Raw genomic sequence first — 24,537 nt, forward strand, 5'->3', positions numbered from 1 at the left:
TCTTTATAAAAACCACAGGTTATAAAATAAGCTCACCTGCCAACCAGGATATCAGAAGATGATGTCTATGTAACTAAGATCTTGTGATTAACCATAGTTTGATTATTATGTATTCTGCCAAGAGATCCATCCTATAAGAAGAGGGATGAATTCACAACCTCTCCAACACCTGGGGCGCCCTCAGCTTCTGTAGAAGAAGGACCACAAGAGTCACAAGATGAAGGCTGGGTTCCTGACTCTTCTCCTTGGTCTGGTTTGTGCTGCCCAGGAAGCTCCAGCTGAGCTAGACCCCTCACAGGTACCCAAATTTAGCTGATCTGGGAGAACGTCTTTGTTGGTCTGTGAGTGTGTGTGTGTGTGTGTGTGTGTGTGTGTGTGTGAGAGAGAGAGAGAGAGAGAGAGAGAGAGAGAGAGAGAGAGAGAGAGAGCCTTGTTTATATGTATGACCAGATTGTGTAGACGTGCCATGGTCCACCTATCTACATGAGAATATATAAAACCCTGTATCTTTCTGCTCTTTGCATTTCTCCCTACCCTCCAATTACTTGTCTCTACGTGAAAAAATAAAAGAAAAAAGCCTACCATGCTATATTTTAGAGATCAATGAGCTGCCATGGTCTTTAATGTTGCTCTTTTAGCTATTTTAAGAGACTCAAACTCTATGCTTTCTGCTTGAATATGAATGATTATTTCATTTCATGTTATTCTGCAAGGCAGGGGGTAGAATCCTACTTTGTTTAATAAGATTGAATTTTTTTTCTCTTCTGAGGTAAATGCAGAGGCAATGATTGTATTGGGTATTGGTGAGAATCCAGTGAAAAGACTGAGTGATATTTATGGAGACCTTCTATCTTAGATTACAGGAGACTGGCGCAGCATTCTTACAGCTGCAGATAATAAGGAGAAGATTGAGGAAGAAGGCCCCCTGAGGGCATACGTCCGTCGGCTTGAATGTATTGATAGCTGTTCCTCACTATCCATTAAATTTTATGCCAAGTAAGCAAAATCTGCCCAAACTGAAAACAATGAGACTGCTGACTTCTGACATGGGGTCCGGTCGACAATGTGCAGTGAACGGTGTGAGTCATGGTTGTGAAGATGAGTGTGTGAACTCTATCGATGGGAGGGTGCCCTCAAGCTCTGGGGAACAGATGATGACAAAGGAACCTCTTGTCTGTTTGCTTCTCAGGTTTCCCAAGCAATGCACATTCCTCAATGTAGTTGCAGAGAGAGAAGGGGATGGTTATCAAGTAGGATGTGAGTATTCGAGCTCTGCCAATGTGTGTGTCTTTCCAACTATGACAGTTGCTCAGCTGTGTCCGACTATTTCTGACCCCATGGACTCTAGCCCACCAGGCTCCTCTGTCCATGGGATGCTGCAGGCAGAACACTAGAATGGGTTGTCATTTCCTCCTCCAGGGCATCTTCCTGACCCAGGGATTGAGCTCAAGTCTCCTGCATCTCCAGCAATGGCAAGCGCATTCTTTATTGCTGAGCCACCTGAGAAACCCCTTATTTAACTGTCAAGATCAAATTTTCTTTAGCTAAAGAAATCCTTTAAACATGAAGAGTTCTTTTTCAGCATGTTGAAGAAGTAGAACCTGATTCACTTAAATCTCACAGATAAGTATGAGAATAGCTAAAATTACAGCAAAAACTTTCACACTAAGTTTTACCTAATTTGAAACCAAAACGGGCACTGGCACAGACCTCTATCTCTATAGTTTCAATACTAGAAAGAAACCTCAAATACCAATATTGTAATGTTAAATAATGAAAAATACCTATTTGATTTTCATGGGGAAAACGTACAGTGGAACATTCTAATCTTGGTCAGAGGCATTTTTTTTTTATCTGTGGATATTGGACATAGGACCTAATTAGGAAACATTTCAGAGTATTTATCTCTAACATTTGGCAATACTTTCATTTATACCTCTCTGATTACCTCTATACCAGAAGGTCACTTTGTTTTATCTGTTAAGTTTTATTTTCACATGATTTCCTTAAATTCACAGGATATCTTTGTAATCATGACTGTACTTGTGAATTTGGTCAAAAAAAATCCTGAAACTCTCACAGTCAGCTCTGGTGAATTCATATGAGATGACTGAGGTCCAACTCCTACTATAGTTGCGATACGCAACTTTGCTATTGTTCACAGACTGTTTGGTCTAGAAGACTGGAAGTCGTTACTGTCTTAAGATGAGGGGTGTGTGGAGAAAGCCTTCCAAGCTCACTAACTGTTCCCGCAGGTTCTAACCACAGACCACAGGAAATGCCAGGGAGATGGTGGCATCTCACGAGCAGAGTGAGGACTGATGATAAACGTGAAGAATGTGACATGGCCAAATGTAAAGACGTTAATCACACTGAGATTTGATTTTTTTTTCCCTGTCACAGATATGGGTTCAAACTCTTTCTTTTCTTTTTTTTTTTTTTTAGTTTTTTATTTTTTAAATTTTAAAATCTTTAATTCTTACATGTATTCCCAACCATGAACCCCCCTCCCACCTCCCTCCCCATAACATCTTTCTGGGTCATCCCCATGCACCAGCCCCAAGCATGCTGCATCCTGTGTCAGACATAGACTGGCGATTCAATTCACATGATAGTATACATGTTAGAATGTCATTCTCCCAAATCATCCCACCCTCTCCCTCTCCCTCTGAGTCTAAAAGTCCGTTATACACATCTGTGTCTCTTTCCCTGTCTTGCATACAGGGTCTTCATTGCCATCTTCCTAAATTCCATATATATGTGTTAGTATACTGTATTGGTGTTTTTCTTTCTGGCTTACTTCACTCTGTATAATCGGCTCCAGTTTCATCCATCTCATCAGAACTGATTCAAATGAATTCTTTTTAACGGCTGAGTAATACTCCATTGTGTATATGTGCCACAGCTTTCTTATCCATTCATCTGCTGATGGACATCTAGGTTGTTTCCACGTCCTGGCTATTATAAACAGTGCTGCGATGAACATTGGGGTACATGTGTCTCTTTCAATTCTGGTTTCCTCGGTGTGTATGCCCAGAAGTGGGATTGCTGGGTCATAAGGTAGTTCTATTTGCAATTTTTTAAGGAATCTCCACACTGTTCTCCATAGTGGCTGTACTAGTTTGCATTCCCACCAACAGTGTAGGAGGGTTCCCTTTTCTCCACACCCTCTCCAGCAATTATTGCTTGCAGATTTTTGGATCGCAGCCATTCTGACTGGTGTGAAGTGGTACCTCATTGTGGTTTTGATTTGCATTTCTCTAATAATGAGTGAAGTTGAGCATCTTTTCATGTGTTTGTTAGCCATCCGTATGTCTTCTTTGGAGAAATGTCTATTTAGTTCTTTGGCCCATTTTTTGATTGGGTCGTTTATTTTTCTGGAATTGAGCTGCATAAGTTGCTTGTATATTTTTGAGATTAGTTGTTTGTCAGTTGCTTCATTTGCTATTATTTTCTCCCATTCAGAAGGCTGTCTTTTCACCTTGCTTATAGTTTCCTTTGTTGTGCAGAAGCTTTTAATTTTAATTAGATCCCATTTGTTTATTTTTGCTTTTATTTCCAGAATTCTGGGAGGTGGATCATAGAGGATCCTGCTGTGATTTATGTCTGAGAGTGTTTTGCCTATGTTCTCCTCTAGGAGTTTTATAGTGTCTGATCTTACATTTAGATCTTTAATCCATTTTGAGTTTATTTTTGTGTGCGGTGTTAGAAAGTGATCTAGTTTCATTCTTTTACAAGTGGTTGACCAGTTTTCCCAGCACCACTTGTTAAAGAGATTGTCTTTACTCCATTGTATATTCTTGCCTCCTTTGTCAAAGATAAGGTGTCCGTATGTGTGTGGATTTATCTCTGGGCTTTCTATTTTGTTCCATTGATCTATATGTCTGTCTTTGTGCCAGTACCATACTGTCTTGATGACTGTGGCTTTGTAGTAGAGCCTGAAGTCAGGCAAGTTGATTCCTCCAGTTCCATTCTTCTTTCTCAAGATTGCTTTGGCTATTCGAGGTTTTTTGTATTTCCATACAAATCTTGAAATTATTTGTTCTAGTTCTGTGAAAAATGTGGCTGGTAGCTTGATAGGGATTGCATTGAATTTGTAAATTGCTTTGGGTAGTATACTCATTTTCACTATATTGATTCTTCCAATCCATGAACATGGTATATTTCTCCATCTATTAGTGTCCTCTTTGATTTCTTTCATCAGTGTTTTATAGTTTTCTATATATAGGTCTTTAGTTTCTTTAGGTAGATATATTCCTAAGTATTTTATTCTTTTCGTTGCAATGGTGAATGGAATTGTTTCCTTAATTTCTTTTTCTACTTTCTCATTATTCGTGTATAGGAATGCAAGGGATTTCTGTGTGTTGATTTTATATCCTGCAACTTTACTATATTCATTGATGAGCTCTAGTAATTTTCTGGTGGAGTCTTTAGGGTTTTCCATGTAGAGGATCATATCATCTGCAAACAGTGAGAGTTTTACTTCTTCTTTTCCAATTTGGATTCCTTTTATTTCTTTTTCTGCTCTGATTGATGTGGCCAAAACTTCCAGAACTATTTGCAGAGGAAGGTAAACTTCCAAACTCATTCTATGAGGCCACCATCACCCTATACCAAAACCTGACAAAGATGTCACAAAAAAAAGAAAACTACAGGCCAATATCTCTGATGAACATAGATGCAAAAATCCTCAACAAAATTCTAGCAATCAGAATCCAACAACACATTAAAAAGATCATACACCATGACCAAGTGGGCTTTATCCCAGGGATGCAAGGATTCTTCAATATCCGCAAATCAATCAATGTAATTCACCACATTAACAAATTGAAAAATAAAAACCATATGATTATCTCAATAGATGCAGAGAAGGCCTTTGACAAAATTCAACATCCATTTATGATAAAAAACTCTCCAGAAAGCAGGAATAGAAGGAACATACCTCAACATAATAAAAGCTATCTACGACAAACCCACAGCAAACATTATCCTCAATGGTGAAAAATTGAAAGCATTTCCCCTAAAGTCAGGAACAAGACAAGGGTGTCCACTTTCAAACTCTTTCAAACTGATTCTTGTATCAGAGAACTCATTAGCAATCTACGGTGAAAACTTTGATGGTGTGAAGTTTACAAAAGTAACTCAACTCCTTGGTACGTTACTGAAGCTTACTCTGAGCAAATTAACAGTGCTCATATTATCATCATTTCGTTTAACGACAGGGGTGCATGGACACCTTATATTTTATTACGCACACTAGAGCAGACATGAATTCACAAGGGAGAATTCAGACTTCATGTGCCATGATCCAGGGCTGAAGAAAGGTGGTCTGGTAGAAAACTGAAAAGATGCGTCCACTGGGGATTCTACTGGATGACATTTTAAAAAACAATAGATACACTTACCCAGGAGGTGCAATGAAATATTCCAGGATGCCCCATGCGTTTCTTGATAAATATCACATATTGGAGTTGCCGGGTTTGGACACCAAAGTAAACCAAGGTTGGAACTTGGAGTTCAGACACTCGCAGGTCCTGGCCATGACTGATTCCTCTTGAATACAAATGCTTTCTCTTTTTTTTTTTTTTTTTTGCCACAATCATTAAAATAATACCTAAAATCTAAACTCAAACCTTGCAAATCAACCCTGGATCGTATAGAATGCTTCAGAAGCAGCGTGCTCAGTCATGTCAATCTTTCTGACAATCGGCCAACCAAAAGGTGCATTTTACATGACCCTTTATCCCTTCTGATATTATATCCAAATTGTGGGTGGGTGAGACTTGTGTCTCTTTTCTGAGGGTGACAGAGCCTGAGTTTTTCTCTGTCTCGCATGTGCGATGAGATTAGTGTGCTTGGTGAAAACTCCAAAAAATGTATCCCCCATGCATTTCAACATTGTTGTTCAGTCATACGTCGTGTCTGACTCATTGCGGCTCCACAGGCCGCAGCACACAAAGCTCCTCTGACCTCCACTGTCTCCCAGAGTTTGCTCAAAGTTTGTCGATTGAGTCAGTGATGGTCTCTATGCATCTTAATAGGTCCAGGAAAACCCAGAGATGGAATTCTAGGATGCAGACAACGTAGACAGGAGGAGTTAGACTTGGGAGGATATCTGAGTCTCAGGACCCACCATGACCTTCTCCAACGGACCATTCCAGCGTGCATCTGACTCAGAGATGCATAGGCTCACGGGAAAATGGTCTGTAGTTCACCCAGTAGTTGTAAGAACTGGAATATGATAAAATGTTCACTATGTGGACTCTATCCCCTGGACACACCTGAAGACCTGATGTCAACACTCAGGCACCTCTGTAGAAACTGTCCTCGTGAGCAGGGTTTAGGTGATGGAAGAGAGCAATGGTGATGATGAGACCGATTGGACACTCGGATTGGGTGACACTCTATAAGCTGTCAAGGATTCTAACGCACACCTCTTCTGCCCTCTTTGTTATTAAACCCAGCCAAAGGAGATGGCACCACTGAAGAAGAAATTCAGCACTATGAGGAACTGAACAAAGAAAGGGGGATTCCACCAGAACATGTAAAAGACCTCACTCAAACAGGTAAAGCCAAGAGGACAACAGGGAATCCGAAATGAAACCATATCACGAGGATACTCGATTCAAATTTCCTAAACCATATCATGAGGACACTCGATTCAAATTTCCTATTCGCACAGTCATCTTTTACAAAGGCTGTTATGAAAGAATCCTTTGAAACAGAGGCATACCACTGATTATTTTTCCTCCTATTCATTCTCTTTCGCAGACGACTGTCCTCAATAAGATCTGACAGCCTCTTCTAGGTGAGTAGATTAATGACATACACAACACTGAGTTTTCTTTCTAAGGTAAAGACTTTTTTTCTGGGGCATCCCACTTTAACCATGGGATATATACACAAGGGACTATATTACTCAACTATGTAAAAGAATGAAATAATACCATTTGCAGTAACAAGGGCACATCTAGAGATTGTCATGCTAAGGGAAGTAAGAAAGAGAAAGGCAAGCTTGATATCACTTCCATGTGGAACCAAACAAAAAAATGGCACAAATGTATTATTTACGAAACAAAAAAACAGGCTCAGAGTCCAAAAACGCCTCATGGTTCCTAAAGAGAAAATGGGGAGAGGGATATACTAGGAGTTTGGGTTTAAGAGATATACACTCCTGGCTTGTATATACATGCATGTCTAACTGAGGGCTTCCTAATGGTTCAGTGATAAAGAATCCACCTGCCAATGCAGGAAATCTGGGTTTGATCCCTGGGTCGGGAAGATTTCCGGGAGTTGGAAATGGCAACCCACTCCAGTAGGCTTGCCTGGGAAATCCCATGGACAGAGGAGTCTGGCAGGCTAAAGTCCACAGGAACACAAAGGTGTGGGACAGGATTGGTGCCTAAACAACAACAGCAACAAAATGCATAAACCATCATGTCGCTATACACTTGAAACTAACTCAACATTGCATATCAACTGCATTCCAATAAAAATTAGTTTTAAAAAGGAAAAGGAAACACAAAGCTCTTTACCTTTCCACATGGTAAGGGCTGGGGATCCCGTTAAGTGTTAGGAATTAAATATCTAAACAATCGCGCTGGTCTAGACTGCACAGTGAGATGCTTCGGGGACCAAAGAGGAGATTGTGTGAAGCCCTGAGCTGTGAAATACGATGATCCCTGGTGAATACCAATGCGAGTGAATGACCTTACAGCCACAACACCTTCATGATGAAAAATAAGATTTATAGGACACGTAGGAGGAACAGGTTACACAGTATTCTCCTACACCAGGGAGCTGTGGATATGCAACTCAGCAACTCTCAACATACCAGCTGACCCACGACTGCTCACAAATAGTTTCATCAGGTGGTAGTTCTAGGCAACCCCCTATGGGCATGCACACAGAGAGACTTCTGCAAAATGCGTCTTGTAGGGAAATTTCTCCAGTGCTTTCAACCACAAGTGCTTTTATTCTCTGTTTCATTCTCTGACCAATATCATGTTAATCCTAATCAGCTCAACTACGTTCTACATTTTTTTCTGTTTATAGAAGTGAATAAGGAAAGAATATGTGTTGCATCACAGCACTAATATGTCACAATCAGCCACATGAAGATAAAAGATATTTTCCTTGAAATCCTCGTTTCTTCTCTCCCAGGAAGTCGTGATCCTGGAAACATGGCTTTCACTATGAATCTCCTCTGCCCTTGCTGATGTTACTGGATTCCTAAACTGATCAATAAATTGATTAATGCACAGATGTGTAGTGATCAAACGTGCATAACTGCAACCACACGAAACATGTAAATTCAACTGTTCGGAAAATCTAGCAACAATAAAGCAGGGGAACTCTGTTTAGGACGCATGGTGTGAATCCTGCAAGGGTGCTGTTGAGAAGAGAATAAACCACAGGTGGTGGTTTTGTAGGGTTGTATAACGTGCCCACCAGAAGTCATGAGAGAGATGGGGTTGGTCAGTCAGATAACTTCGAGTAGAATGGAAGCTGTCCTAAGTAGCAGCTGAAATTCACTCAACTATGAGGTAAAGCAGTATTCATCTGCTGTGGGGTTGCAGGGGGTGTAAGGATTTAGCAGAATGCAGTCTTCCATGGGCTTCCAGAGGTGCACTGGTTAAAAAAAAAAATACACGTAGAAAGGCAGGAGATGCAAGAGATTCAGGTTCGATCCCTGGGTTGAGAAGATGCCCTGGAAGAGGAACTGGAAACCCAGTCAAGTCATCTTGCCTGAAGAATCCCATGAACAGAGGAATCTGGTGGGCTATACATTCCATGAGGTGGCAAAGAGTCAGACACGATTTATCAACTGAACACACAGACACATACAACCAAACTGAACAGTACTTACTCAAGAAAGAGCAGTCACGATCGAGACAAAGCACCGGGTCTCTGGTATCCAACTCAGGGCTATTGCCCAGCCCCAACCGCGGAAGCAGTGATCTTCCTGCTGATACAGGTGCTGGGTTATCTCCACTCTGCAGAAAAGTCCCTCGCAAGGGGTGTTTTAAGATAATAGTCATTGCTTGGTGCCCGCTGCTGCTGCTGCTGCTGCTGCTAAGTTGCTTCAGTCGTGTCCAACTCTGCATGACCCCATAGATGGCAGCCCACCAGGTTCCCTGTCCCTGGGATTCTCCAGGCAAGAACACTGCAGTAGGTTGCCATTTCCTTCTCCAAAGCGTGAAAGTGAAAGTGAAAGTGACGTCACTCAGTTGTGTCTGACTCCTAGCGACCCCATGGGCTGCAGCCTACCAGCCTCCTCCATCCATGGGATTCTCCAGGCAACAGTACTGGAGTGGACCTACCTGATGGGAAAAAAGGAGCATTGTGGGTGCCCAGAACGGTCATGCCGCTGGAGCAGTCGAGAGATCAGGAAAGTGGTTAAGGGAGATGGGAGAGATGAAGCAATCCTAGAACACTCTGGAGGTCTTGATAGACTCCTGGGGATGTGGAAGGCTGTGTGCACCTGAAATTCAACAGGAGTGACAGGAAAGAGAGAACAGAACACTGGTCACCCAGGGCTCACTGGGAGCTGCACACACTTTGTCTGTTCCATGCATATGAAGGTCTCCAAAGGCAAGACATTTGAGCCTGGTCACTTGAATTGTGTTGTAAGAGAATGGAGCAAGAGTGCTGGAGGACTAAGCTATTTTCCCCTTCATGGATCACTGACTTGTGTGGTGAAGGGGCTTGCATAATTCAGTGAAGCTATGAGCCATTTCGTGTAGCGCCAGCCATACACACGAATAGTGGAGAGTCTGACAGAACGAGATCCGCTGGAGGACCGAGTGGCAAAGCACTCCAGTATTCTCGCCATGAGAACCCCACAAGCTGTGTGAAACAGCTAACAGATATGACACCGCAAGCTGAGACGACACCCCCTGCAGTACTGCAACATGTCCAACATGCTACTGGGGAAGAAAGGAATGGAGGTGACCTGGGTTCACTCCCTGGGTCAGTACGATCTTCTGGAGAAGGAAATGGCAACGCACTAAAGTATTCCTGCCTGGAAAATTCCATGGGCAGAGGAGCCTGGAAGGCTACATACCATGCAGTCAGAGGTGGACATGACTGAGCAATGTTATTTTAATCTGAAAAGGAAGTGGTATGCAGAATGTATTAAAAGCCTACAAACTTCATTAAAAAAAATAAATAATTCACTCAGTAATGAACCAAGGACTTGGAGAGACACCAAAGGAAACAGACAAATGGCAATCCCACCTCTTCATTCATTCAGGAAATGGAAATTACAAGTGTAACTGGATAGCATCACACACTTATTATAATGTCCGAAATGAAGATGACTGCCCATACAGAGTCCTGGCAAGGATGGGGTAATGGAAATTCTCATCTCCTGTTGGCAGGACTCAAAAATCAGAAGGCAGTGAGATCCAGCAGTTCCACCCCTAAGCATGTACCTAGGAGATAAGACAGCTCAGATTCATACAAAGATTTGTGTGTGAACATGTATCTACAGACATCTGAATGGATGGAAATGGGATATATCCTGAAGATAATATGCAGGGGAAATGGGAACAGAGTCTACAAAAAAATATATGAAGATATTTATTTAAACAAATATGCTAAGTGAAACCTGTGAGAAACACACAGAGGTTCAATTTTTGAAAAATTTTAAAGAATACCAATAATCTATCATGCTAGAAAACTGAGCGGTAGGTTCCCAAGTCTAGGTTGTGGAGGCAGCTGCGAAAGGGACAGGAGGCAGAGTCACCGAGAAGCTAAAGGATATCGTTTTGAACTTACATGTAGTTTCAGGAGCTGTATATAAGGCAGAAATCTCATATGCTAGTTATAGCCTCAAGGCCAAATGAAATTGTGGAGAGGAATTTGGGAGGGATCTTTGAGTAGGGGAGAAGATGAGAATGTGCTCTTGTTCAAAACATTTCAGTAAATCTAAAATATATATAAATATAAAGAAGCCACGGTGGTGGTAATGATGCTTTAGTCACTAAACATGTCCCAACTCTTGAGACCACATGGACTGTAGCCATGGAATACTACGCAACCATGAAACGGTGAAATTTTGCCATTTGCAGCAACATGGATGGACTTCCAGGATATGACGCTAAGTAAAATAAGTCAGATGGACAAGGACAAACACATTATTATATAGTGTGTTGGTTGCTCAGTCGTGTCCTACTCTTTGCGACCCCATGGACTGTAGACCACCAGGCTCCTCTCTCAACGGGATTCTCCAGGCAAGAATGCTGGAGTGGGTTGCCATTTCCTTCTCCAATTATATCACTCAATGTGGAATTTAAAAGACAAAACAAACTATTGTATATAACAAAATATGGGAGACTCATACACACAGGGAAAAGACAATGGAGACCCACTCCAGTACTCTTGCCTGGAAAATCCCATGGGCAGAGGAGCCTGGTGGGCTGCAGTCCATGGGGTCACAGAGAGTCGGACACGACTGAACGACTTCACTTTCACTGCTCACTTTCATGCGTCTGAGAAGGAAATGGCAACTCACTCCAGTGTTCCTGCCTGGAGAATCCCAGGGACGGAGGAGCCTGGTGGGCTGCCGTCTATGGGATTGCTCAGAGTCAGACACTACTGAAGCGCCATAGCAGCAGCAGCGTAGATACAGAGCACAAATCAGTAGAGACCAATGGGTGGGGGGAAGTGGTGAGGATAACATATGAGGAGCAGAGTAAGAGGTATAAACTAATTTGAATAAAATAAATAATGTAAAAAGATATATTGAACAAAGTGGAGAATAAGACAATATTTTTATACTATTAATGGAGTATACAAAATTGTGAATTATTATATGGAACACCTGTAACAACAACAACAACAACAACAACAACAACAACAAAAACCAATACACATCAACTATACTTATTTCCTCCACTGAGGAATGCCCTTACAACTGATTCCTGATAGAGAAGCCACATATGTATCTTCTTAAACCAGACAGGACCATCCTTTGTTTTAGAAAAGAAGTTTAACAGACCTCTTCAATGTTAAACAACACAGGACTTGGGGCTATGTGTCTTGGACTGTCTGTCCCATTTGGAAACTGAGGATATAAAAAGAATACAAATATCACTGTCCTTGAAATACCTCGTATGTCCTGTGATTCCTCACTTAGTCTGAAGGACAAATGTCGAGATCCACTGTAGATTCTCTTCGAATTAACCTCATAATAATAAGAACAGACTGCCAGAAAAGCTCGCCTGCCAACCAGGATAAAAGAGAAAGAGTTGCAAATAACCAAGGTTGTGTGATTAACCACTGTTTGATCCATATGTATTCTGCCAAGAGACCCATCCCATAAAAAGTGGGACCAACTCAAACATCTCTTCACTACTTTTTATGTCAAGCAAGCACAATCTGCCTAAACTGAAAATGGCAAGACTGCTGGCTTAAAGCTCAACATTCAGATCATGGCATCCGGTCCCATCACTTCATGGGAAATAGATGGGGAAACAGTGGAAACAGTGTCAGACTTTATTTTAGGGGGCTCCAAAATCACTGCAGATGGTGACTGCAGCCATGAAATAAAAAGACACTTACTCCTTGGAAGAAAAGTTATGACCAACCTAGATAGTATATTCAAAAGCAGAGATATTACTTTGCCGACTAAGGTCCGTCTAGTCAAGGCTATGGTTTTTCCAGAGGTCATGTATAGATGTGAGAGTTGGACTGTGAAGAAGGCTGAGCACCGAAGAATTGATGCTTTTGAACTGTGGTGTTGGAGAAGACTCTTGAGAGTCCCTTGGACTGCAAGGAGATCCAACCAGTCCATTCTGAAGGAGATCAGCCCTGGGTGTTCTTTGGAAGGAATGATGCTAAAGCTGAAACTCCAGTACTTTGGACACCTCATGGGAAGAGTTGACTCACTGGAAAAGACTCTGATGCTGGGAGGGATTTGGGGGCAGGAGGAGAAGGGGACGACAGAGGATGAGATGGCTGGATGGCATCACTGGCTCGATGGACGTGAGTCTGAGTGAACTCTGGGAGTTGATGATGAACAGGGAGGCCTGGCGTGCTGCAATTCATGGGGTCGCAGAGTCGGACACAACTGAGCGACTGAACTGAACTGAACTGAACTGAAGCACAATCTGCCTAAACTGAAAATGGCAAGACTGCTGTCTACCTAGATGGGGTCCTGCTATCGATGTGCAGTGAAAGATGTGAGTCATGGCTGCGAATTTGAGTGTGTAAACACTATTGACACAAAGGTGTCCTAAAGTCCTGGAGATCAGACGGGGAAGGAATGGTGAGGAAGGAAGGTCTTCCTTTTTCAGGCGTTGCGAGACATGCATGCCACTCCATGTAGTTGCAAAGAGAGACGGGGATGTTTATGTCGTAGGATGTGCGTATTCTAGAGTTTCTGACGCATGCATCTTCTCAAGTGTGTTGGTTGCTCTGTCTTGTCTGACTCTTTGCGGCCCCGTGGACTGCAGCCCACCAGGATTCTCTGTCCATGGGATATCATCCCAGGCAAGAAGACTGGAGTGAGTTGCCATTTCCTCCTCCAGGGCATCTTCAACAACAAGGGATCGAACCCACATGTACCGCACTGGCAGGCAGATTCTCTGCAACATTGACCCACCCAATTATTTATCTGACCCACATGATTGAGAAAATTTGCTTTAACTAAAGAAATGCTATAACAAAAAGTTACTTACATATGTATTTAAGACGTAGAATCTTTAAAATCTAACAGAAAATTATGAAAAGAGGTAAAATGACCAAAAAATTCTGCTAAATTTTTGCGTAACTTGAAAGCAAAGGAACACTGTTTCAGACTTCTATCTATAGTTTAAAATACTGGAAATAATTCTCAAATTCAATACTTAATAGTGAAATCACTTAATATTAAGTGATCAAATGTCTACATATTTGATTTTCATGGGGAAAAAAATGTACAACAGAGCATTCTAATATTCGCCTGAAGCATCTTTTATAATTTGCACTGGGGACATGCAGCGACAGGAACTAAGAACCGGTTTGAGTACATATGTGCAACATTTGGTAATATCCTCATTTCTACCTCTTTATTACCTCTTGTACTAGTAAATGACTTTGGTTTTTCTATAAAATTTTATTTTAATATGGCTTATTTATAGAATTACTTTTTTTTTTACTTATGACCATGCTTGCAAATCTGGTCACACCATTCCTAAAAATTTTAACAGTCAGCTCTTGTGAGCTGGTATGAGATGGTTGAGCTCCACCTCCTCCTATAGCTGCAATAAGCAATGTTTCTCTCATTCACACACTGTTCAGTCTGGAAGACTGGAAGTCAGAAGAAGGGTGTGCAGAAAAAGCTTTCCTAGTTCACTAGCTGTCTTAACTCATTCTAGCAACCACAGCCTCTAGAAATGTCAGTGTAACAGAGTTCACCATGGGAAGGAAGACTGAAGATAGCATGTGAAGAATAGGAAAAGTCCAACTGAAGAGGAAAGAAGTCAATAATACTTAGGTTTCAATTTCTTTTTTTTTTTTTTTTGTCACAGACATGGGTAAAAAATTTTTTCCGAGCTGATTCCTGTGTCAGACAACATGTTGGTACTCTATGCTGAAAACTTTGAAGGAGTTTTTGACCACAAAAGTGACTTATGCCCTCGGTATGTACTGTAGCTTATTCTATGCAAACTGCTGCTGCTGCTACTACAAAGTCACTTCAGTCTTGTCCAACTCTGTGTGACCCCATAGACAGCAGCCCACCAGGCTCCCCCCTCCCCGGGATTCTCCAGGCAAGAACACTGGAGTGGGTTGCCATTTCCTTCTCCAATGGATGAAAATGAAAAGAGAAAGGGAATTCACTCAGTCATGTCCGACTCTTCACGACCCCATGGACCACAGCCTACCAGGCTCCTCTGTTGATGGGATTTTTCAGGCAAGAGTATTGGAGTGGGGTGCCATCGCCTTCTCTGCTATGCAAACTAGTCATATTCATATTATCCGTATTTTCATACTAAGGACAGAAGTGCGTATACATCTTATATTAAAGACACTACGGCAGGTGTGTGTTCACACAGAGAATTCAGAGGTTGTCTACTAGAATAATGAACAAATCTATCCACCGGAGGTTCAATCAGATGGCTTTTAAAACATTAGATACACTTATCGTGGAGAGGCAATGAAATATTTCGGGATGGTGAGCGGTATTCCTGCCACATATGACATATTGGCGTTGCTGGGTTCTGACACCAAAATGAACCAAGGTTTAAATTTGAGTATAACAGACTCACAGGTCCTGTCCTTGACTGCATTTATCTACACCACATGAAATTGAAGTCGCTCAGTCGTGTCCCACTCTTTGCAACCCCAGGCTCCTCCGTCCATGGGATTTTCCAGGCGAGAGTACTGGAGTGGGTTGCCATTTCCTTCTCCAGGGGATCTTCCTGACTCAGGGATCGAGCCTGGGTCTCCCACATTGTAGGCAGACACGTTACCGTCTGAGCCACCAGGGAAGCCATCTACACTGCATCCACTCTATTTTTTGTCAAAATCACTTAAAGGATGCCTGACACCTGAACCCAATGCTCTGAAAATAACCCCTTGTTCCTACTGATCCTTCAGAGGCATATAGTAAGGTATGTCAATCACTGTGCATCCAGCCCACCCCACGGGCTCTCTGACAGGTAGCTTTACCTTGCTGCTATTACTATCCACATTGGCAGAAGGTGGCGGCTATGTCTGCTCTCTGAGAAGGAAAAAGCATGTGTTTTTCCCTTGGTAGCATGCATGATGAGATTAATGTGCCAGGTGAAAAGTCCAAATCATTTTCTCCGCCATCTCTTGAATATCGTTGTTCAGTCACTAAGTCCTGCCTGGCTCACTGCGACTCCATGGACTCCAGCACACCAGGCTCCTCTGTCCTCCACTGTCTCCTGGAGTTTGCTCAAAGCATGTCCAGTGACTCAGTAATGTTATCTAACCATCTCATTTGCCCGAGGTTCATGAAAACCACAGGAAAGAATTACAGCTGCTAAAGAATCTGCCTGCAATGCAGGAGACCTCAGTGCAATTCCTGGGTTGTGTCCACCTGAAAAGCTAACGGAGGGGCAGGAAAGACGGAATAGAGCCCTGGTCACCCAGGGCTTACTGTAAGCTACAAGCACTTTGAGTGCATGTTACACCCATACGAAGCTCTCCAAGGATAAGATATTAGTCCTGATCACTTGAACTGTTCAAAGAACATGGAACATTAGTGGTTGACTACTAGTCTATGCCGCCTGCATGGATCACTGCCTCGTGTGGCAAAGAATATAACCAATATCATTTTGTATTGACCACCTAGTGATGTCCTGTGTAGAGTCGCCTCTTGTGTTGTTGGAAGAGGCTGTTTGCTATGACCAGTGCGTTCTCTTGGCTAAATTCTGTTAGCCTTGGCCCTCCTTCATTTTGTACTCTAAAGTCAAACTTGCCTGTTACTCCTAGGACCTCTTGACTGCCTACTTTAGCATTCCAGTCCCCTATAAGGAAAAAGACATCTTTCTCAGTGTTAGTTCTAGACAGTCTTTTAGGGCATCGTAGAACTGTTCAAGTTCTTCTGCATTAGAGGTTGAGGCAGAGATTTAGATTACTGTGAGACTGAATGGTTTGCCTTTGAAACGAACAGAGATCATCCTGTCATGTTTGAGACTGCACCCCAGTACTGCGTTTCAGACTCTTTTGTTGACTATGAGGGCTACTCCATATTGTCTAAGGTATTCTTGCCCACAGTATTCTTGTCCCCAATAAATACTGTGGGCAGTATTCTTGCCCACAGTATTTAATTAATTAATATTAATTAATTAATAAAATTTAATTAATTAATTAATTTGAATTAAATTCACCTATTCTGGTCCATTTTAGTTCACTGATTCCTAAAATGTCAATGTCCACTCTTTTCATTTACTGTTTGACCACTTGCATTTTACCTTGATGCTTGGATTTAACATTCCAGATTCTTATGCAATTTTATTCTTTACAGCAGCATCGAATTTCACTTCCATTCCAGGCGCATCCACACCTGGGTGCTGCCTTCTCTTTGGCTCTGTGTTTCCATTCTTTCTGGAGTTATTCCTCCACTCTTCCCCAGTAGCATACTGGGCACCTACCGACCTGGGAAGTTCATCGTTCACCGTCACATCTTTTTGCCTTTTCATACTCTTCATGGCAAGAATACCAGCGGGGTTTGCCATTCCCTTCTCCAGAGATGTGTGGCAAAGGCGTATGCATAGCTCAGTAAGGCTATGAGCAGTTTCATATAGGGCCACCCAAGAAAGACGTGCCATAGCGGAGAGTTGTGACAGAATGTGAGCCACTGGAGGAGGGAGTGGCCAGCCACTCCAGGATGCTTGCCGTGAATTTGGCATGAACTGTATAAAAAAAGCACAAAGATATGACACTGAAAAATGAGCCGTCCCCTTACCATGTCAGAAGGTGTCCAATATTGCTACTGGGGAAGAGTGGAGGACACCTACTAATGACCCCAGAAAGAATGAAGCTGTGCTGGCTTAACTGCAGGGGAAAAAAAAAAAAAGCTGACCAGAGGCACTTTCCTAGGGGTCCAGCGCTTTGCAATCCATCTGCCAGTGCAGGCGATGTGGATTAAATTCCTGATCCTGGAAGATCCCACACGCTGGAGGAAACCAAGTCTATGTGCTGCATCGGATATGCTTGTGCTCCAGAGCCCCAGCAAGAGAACCATCACCAGGAGAAGCCCTCAAACCACAAATAGAGAAATGCAGAGCACAGCAACTAACACCCACCGTGCGTTTAAAAAAAAAAGAACTTAGCAAAGGTTATAAGAAGTGTGACCACGGAGACACACCGCTAAAACAGCTTAGAAAATTCTCAGAGAAAGACCTGCAGTTAGAATAGTGAAAGCAACTCCTGGAGTTCACTCAAACTCAAGTCCATTGAGACAGTGATGCCATCCAACCATCTCATCCTCTGTCATCCCCTTCTCCTCCTGCCTTCAATCTTTCCCAGCATCAGGGTCTTTTCTAGTGAGTCACTTCTTCACATCAGGTGGGCAGAGGACTGGAGTTTCAGCTTCAGCTTCAGTCCTTCCAATGAACGTTTAGGACTGATTTCCTGTAGGGTGGACAGGTTGGATCTCCAGCAGTCCAAAGGACACTCAAGAGTCTTCTCCATCACCATAGTTCAAAAGCATCAATTTTTCAACACTCAGCTTTCTTTAAAATCCAACTCTCACATCCATACATGACTAGTGGAAAAACCATAGCTTTGAGTAGCTGGACCTCTGTTGGCAAAGAAGTCTCTCTGCTTTTTTAATATGCTGTCTAGGCTGGTCATAACTTTTCTTCAAAGGAGCAAGCGTCTTTTAATTTCATGGCTGCAGTCACCATCTGCAGTGATTTTGGAGCCCCAAAAAATAAAGTCTCTCACTATTTCCAATGTTTCCCTATCTATTTCCCATGAAGCAGTGGGACCAGATGCCATGATCTTAGTTTTCTGAACGTTGAGTTTTAAGCCAACTTTTTCACTCTCCTCTTTCACTTTCATCAAGAGGCTTTTTAGTTCTTCTTCACTTTCTGCCATAAGGGTGGTGTCATCTGCATATCTGAGGTTACTGATGTTTCTCTTGGAAGTTTTGATTCCAGCTTGTGCTTCTTCCAGCCCAGTGTTTCTCATGAAGTACTCTACATATAAGTTAAATGAGCAGGGTGACAATATACAGCCTTGACGGACTCCTTTCCCGGTTTGGAACCAACCAGTCTGTTGTTCCATGTCCAGTTCTAACTGTTGCTTCCTGACCTGCATATAGGTTTCTCAGGAGGCAGGTCAGGTGGTCTGGTATTCCCATCTCTTGAAGAATTTTCCACAATTTGTTGTGGCCAGTCCAGCGAAGTGCAGCCACCGCTCCTGACCTTGGACGTGGGATATCTCTTCATGGCTGCTCCAGCGAAGGGCAGGCTCCACTCCTGACCTTGGATGTAGGGTATCTCCTCTCGACAGCTTGCTGCTCCAGTGCCACACAGACGCACGGAGAAAAGAACTCAGTAAAATGGTAGACACTGGAGCACTGTGAGGAGATATTCCATGCCCAAAGGCAAAGGAGAAGCCCCAGCAAGATGGTAGGAAGGGCAAATTAGCATTTAAAATCAAACTCTGTTCCTGCCAGAGACACTCAGGGGGCTCAAACAAACCTTGTGTGCACCAGGACCAGGGACGCCACAGAGTCTGAGACAGAACTGTGTTTGAGCATCTCCTGTGGAGGTACGGGTTGACAGTGGTCTGCTGCAGGGACAGGGGCTCTGGGTGTGGGTATGGCATAAGTCCTCTTGGAGGAGGTCACCATTAACCCCACTATAGAGCTGCCAGAACTCACACAGGACTGGGGAATAGACCCTTGGAGGGCACTTCAGAACCTTGTGCCCTAGGACCCAGGAGAAAGGAAGTGACCCCCAGTAGACTCGCCTGTGGGTGTCCAGGAATCTCTGGTGAAGGTGTGGGTTGGTGGTGGCCTGCTGCAGGGTTGGGGGCATGGACTGTGGCAGTACATGCCTGGGATATTTTCAGGGAGGTCACCGTTATCTTCATTATCTCCACCATAGTTTGGCCCCAAAGTAAATAGCAGGGAGGGAACACAGCTCAACCCATCAACAGAAAATTGGATTAAAGATTTACTGAGCATGGTCCTCCCATCAGAGCAAGACTCAGTTTCCCTGCTCAGTCATTCTCTCCCATTAGGAAGCTTCCATAAGCTTCTTCTCTTTCTCCATCAGAGGATAGACTGAAAACCCCAATCACAGAAAACAAACCAATCTGATCACATGGACCACAGCCTTGTCTAACTGAATGAAACGGTGAGCCATGCCATGTGGGGCCACCCAGGATGGACGGGTCATGGGGGAGAGTTCTGACAAAATGGGGTCCACTGGAGAAGGCAATGGCAAACCACTTCAGTATTCTTGCCTTGAGAACCCCATGAACAGTATGAAAAGGCAAGAAGATAGGACACTGAAAGAGGAACTCCCCAGGTCGGTAGGTGCCCAATATGCTACTGGAGATCAGTGGAGAAATAAGTCCAGAAAGAATGAAGAGACGGAGCCAAAGCAAAAACAACACCCAGTGGTGGATGTGACTGGTGATGGAAGCAAGGTCCGATGCTGTAAAGAGCAATATTGCATAGGAACTTGGAATGTCAGGTCCATGAATCAAGGCAAATTGGCAATGATCAAACAGGAGATGGCAAGAGTGAGCATTGACATTTTAGGAATCAGTGAACTAAAATGTACTGGAATGGGTGAATTTAAATCAGACGATCATTATATCTACCACTGTGGGCAAGAATCCCTTAGAAGAAATGGAGTAGCCATCATAGTCAACAAAAGAGTCCAAAATGCAGTACTTGGATGCAGTCTCAAAAACGACAGAATGATCTCTGTTCATTTCCAAGGTAAACCATTCAGTATCATGGTAATCCAAGGCTATGCTGCGAGCACCAATGCTGAAGAAGCTGAAGTGGAACAGTTTTAGGAAGACCTACAAGACCTTCTAGAACTAACAACCCCCAAAAGATGTCCTTTTCATTATAGGTGACTGGAATGCAAAAGTAGGAAGACAAGAACAACCTGGAGTAAAAGGCAAATTGTCCTATGGTACAGAATGAAGCAGGGTAATAGAGTTCTGCCAAGAGAATGCACTGGTCAGAGCAAACACCCTCTTCCAACAACACAAGAGAAGACTCTACACATGGACATCACCAGATGGCCAACACCAAAATCAGATTGATTATATTCTTTGCAGCCAAAGATGGAGAAGCTCTATACAGTCAGCAAAAACAAGACTGGGAGCTGACTGTGGCTCAGATCATGAACTCTTTATTGACAAATTCAGACTTAAATTAAAGAAAGTAGGAGAAACCACTAGATCATTCAGGTATGACCTAAATCAAATCCCTTATGATTATACAGTGAAAGTGAGAAACAGATTTAAGGGCCTACCTGATGAACTATGGACAGAGGTTCATGACATTGTACAAGAGACAGGGAGCAAGATCACCCCCAAGAAAAAGAAATGCAAAAAAGCAAAACTGCTCTCTGAAGAGGCCTTACAAATAGCTATGAAAAGAAGAGGAGTCAAAAGCAGAGGAGAAAAGGAAAGATATACCCATTTGAATGCAGAGTTCCAAAGAATAGAAAGGAGAGATAAGAAAGGCTTCCTCAGCGATCAATGTAAAGACAGAGGAAAGCATTAGAATGGGAAAGACTAGAGATTTCTTTAAGAAAATTAGAGATACCAAGGGAATATTTCATGCCAAGATGGGCACAATAAGTGAAATAAATGGTATGGACCTAACAGAAATAGAAGATATTAAGATGAGGTGGCAAGAATATACAGAAGAACTGTACAAAAAAAGATCTTCACGACTCAGATAATCACAATGGTGTGATCACTCACCTAGAGCCAGACATCCTGGAATGTGAAGTCAAGTGGGCCTTAGGAAGCATCACTATGAACAAAGCTAGTGGAGCTGATGGAATTCCAGTTGAACCATTTCAAACCCTAAAAGATGATGCTGTGAAAGTGCTGCACTCAATATGCCAGCAAATTTGGAAAACCCTAAAAAATGATGCTGTGAAAGTAACTTTATTATGAACATGAACATCATAGTGCTGGTGACATCATGGGAGCAAACTGCCCAAGTGAGTGTCATTTAGAGAGCGAATGCCCTTGGTTTCTTTCATCTAGTTTGCCTGATTCATGGATGGACAGGATGATGGTTGGAGGAGCCTGAATCTCAGTGTCAGGCCTACATGTAAAAGAGCAATCTGATCCGCTGTGGTCCAACTAGGTGATGTACTAAAGGCAAAATGAAATCATAATGATGAATTTGCGAAGGATCCTTGAGTAGGGTAGAAGATGAGAATTTGCTCCTGTTGAAAATATTTCATTAAATTTAAATAAAAATATACAGAGGGCATGGTAATGATGGTTTATGCAGTAAGTCCTGTCCAACACTTGTGACCCCAGGGACTGCAGATCGCCAGATCCCTCTGTCCATGGGATTCTCCAGGCAAGAATGCTGCAGTGGGTTGCCACTTCCTTCTCCAGGGGATCGTCCCAACTCAGGGATCGAATCTGCACCCATCTCTTGCATTGGCAGGTGGATTCTTTACATTTAGTGCCACCTGAGGAGCCCAAAGAAGCCACAAAATGTATGTGTATATGTGTGTATATATATATATATATATATATATATATACACACACAGACACACATATGTGTGTGCATCATACACAAATACAGTGGAATACTTGTGCATATATATATATATGTATATACAGACACACGTATCTATGTGTATCCATACACAAATACATGGAATATTTGTGCACCTGTAAATACATATATAGGTGTATATATGTTTATGCGTATATGTGTGTGTATCATACACAAATCAGTGGAATACCTGTGCATATGTATATATATGTATGTGCGGGTGGGTGTATACACACACACACACACATCTGTGTGTATCATACACAAATCAGTGGACCATTTGGCAACCATAAAAATGAGAAATTTGCAACAGCATGGATGGACTTGGAGGGCATTATGCTAAGTGAGATTAGTCAGATGCAGAAAGACAGGTACTGTATGATATCACTCATATGTGGAATTGAAAAAAAAAGGAAACGAGCTTTTGAATATAACAAAAAAGGAGCAGGCACAGAGAGAACAAACCAGTGGTGATGAGTGGGGTGGTGGAAAGTGCTGGGTTAAGACAGAAGGTGTGCAGTAAGAAGTACAAGCTACTATGTAGAAAATAAATAATGTACAAAAATATACTGTATAACATAGGGAATAAAAAAGCCAATATTTTTATAACATTAGAAAGAGAAATAAAATGGTGAGTATCTACATCATACCCCATAATAACAACAACAACAAAACTGTACATCAATAATACCCCTCTGAAGAATGCCCTGATAAATGACTCCTGGTAGAGACACCACAGATTTATCTTCTTAAACCAGACAGTGCCATCTTTGGTTTTAGAAAGTGAAAGTGAAGTCGCTCAGTTGTGTCTGACTCTTTGCGACCCCATGGACTGTAGCCTACCGGGCTCCTCTGTCCATGGGATTTTCCAGGCAAGAGTACTGGAGTGGATTGCTATTTCCTTCTCCAGGGGATCTTCCCAACCCACGGGTCGAACCCGGGTCTCCCGCATTGTAGACAGACGCTTTACCCTCTGAGCCACCGAAATAAGCTTAAACAGGCCTCTTCAACATGAAAGAAATAAGATAGGAGTTGAGGATATTTGATGTGGGCTGTTTGTCCCATTTTGAAATCTGAGGACAGAAAAGAATATAAAAATCACTGTCTTTGAAATAGCTCTTGAGTTCTGTGATTTCTTATTTACTCTGAAGGCACAACATCTAGACCCACTGTAGCTTCTCTTAAAATTAATATCACTATAAGAAGCACAGAATACTAAAAGAGCTCAGCTGCCAACCAAGCTGTCAGAAGATTATGGCTATGCAACCAAGGCCTTGTGATTAATCATTGCTTGATCATTATGTACTGAGCCAAGAGACATATCCTATAAAAAGTGGAACCAATTCACAGCCTATCCAACAGGCAGCACACTCTCACCTTCTCTGGAAGAAGGACCATGTGAGTCACAAGATAAACGTTCTGTTACTGACTCTTATCCTTGTCCTGGTTTGCGCTGCCCAGGAAACTCCAGCTGAGATAGACCCCTCACATGTACCCAGAATGAGCTGATCTGCTAGGAGGTCTTGCTTGTTTGAGTGTGTGTATGTGTGTGTGTGTGTGTGTGTGTGTGTCTGTCTGTCTGTCTGTCTGTCTGTGTCTGTGTCTGTGTGTGTGAGGTTGTGTTGGTGTGTGCATGTGACAGAGATATTCTTGTTTGTATGGAGGACATACTCTATGGATACCTTGGTCCACGTATTTGCATGAGCATAATATCTCTAGCTATAAAGCCCTCTATGTATCCACTCTTTCATTTTCTTTTCATAAAAGAAAAAATCTTAACATGCTATCATTCAGAGAGTTATGAAATGTCACGGTCATTACTGATGTTGTTTTCACTGTTTCAAAAAACTCTGAATGCTATGCTGTCTACGCAAATGTGAATCACAATTTCATTTCATGTTATTTGGCAAAGTAGGGGGTAGAACACTTCTTTGCTTAATAAGACTCAATTTGCTTCTCCTCTGTGATAAGTTCAGTTCAGTTCAGTAGCTCAGTCGTGTCCAACTCTTTGCAACCTCATGAACTGCAGCACGCCAGGCCCCCCTGTCCATCACCAAAAGTTCACTCAAACTCATGTCCATTGAGTCAGTGATGCCATCTAGCCAGCTCATCCTCTGTCGTCCCCTTCTCCTCCTGCCCCCAATCCCTCCCAGCATCAGTCTTTTCCAATGAGTCAACTCCTTGCATGAGGTGGCCAAAGCATTGGAGGTTCAGCTTTAGCATCATTCCCTCCAAAGAAATACCAGGGCTGATCTCCTTTACAATGGACAATACAGAAGCAGATATATTGCT

General features: G+C 42.5%; 1 protein-coding gene across 1 annotated transcript in view; it reads left to right on the forward strand.

Moving 5' to 3' along the window:
• Positions 1–217: 217 nt before the first annotated feature.
• The window catches only part of LOC138930124 (allergen Bos d 2-like), a 62,684-nt gene continuing 38,364 nt past the window's right edge, over positions 218–24,537 (forward strand). The window contains exon 1 of the mRNA XM_070289690.1: positions 218–298. Coding sequence (XP_070145791.1) covers positions 218–298 — 81 coding nt within the window. The remainder of the gene's footprint in view (positions 299–24,537) is intronic.

Source organism: Ovis canadensis, chromosome X (assembly GCF_042477335.2).
Source record: "Ovis canadensis isolate MfBH-ARS-UI-01 breed Bighorn chromosome X, ARS-UI_OviCan_v2, whole genome shotgun sequence".
In the NCBI taxonomy this organism is placed as follows: Eukaryota; Metazoa; Chordata; class Mammalia; order Artiodactyla; family Bovidae; genus Ovis; species Ovis canadensis.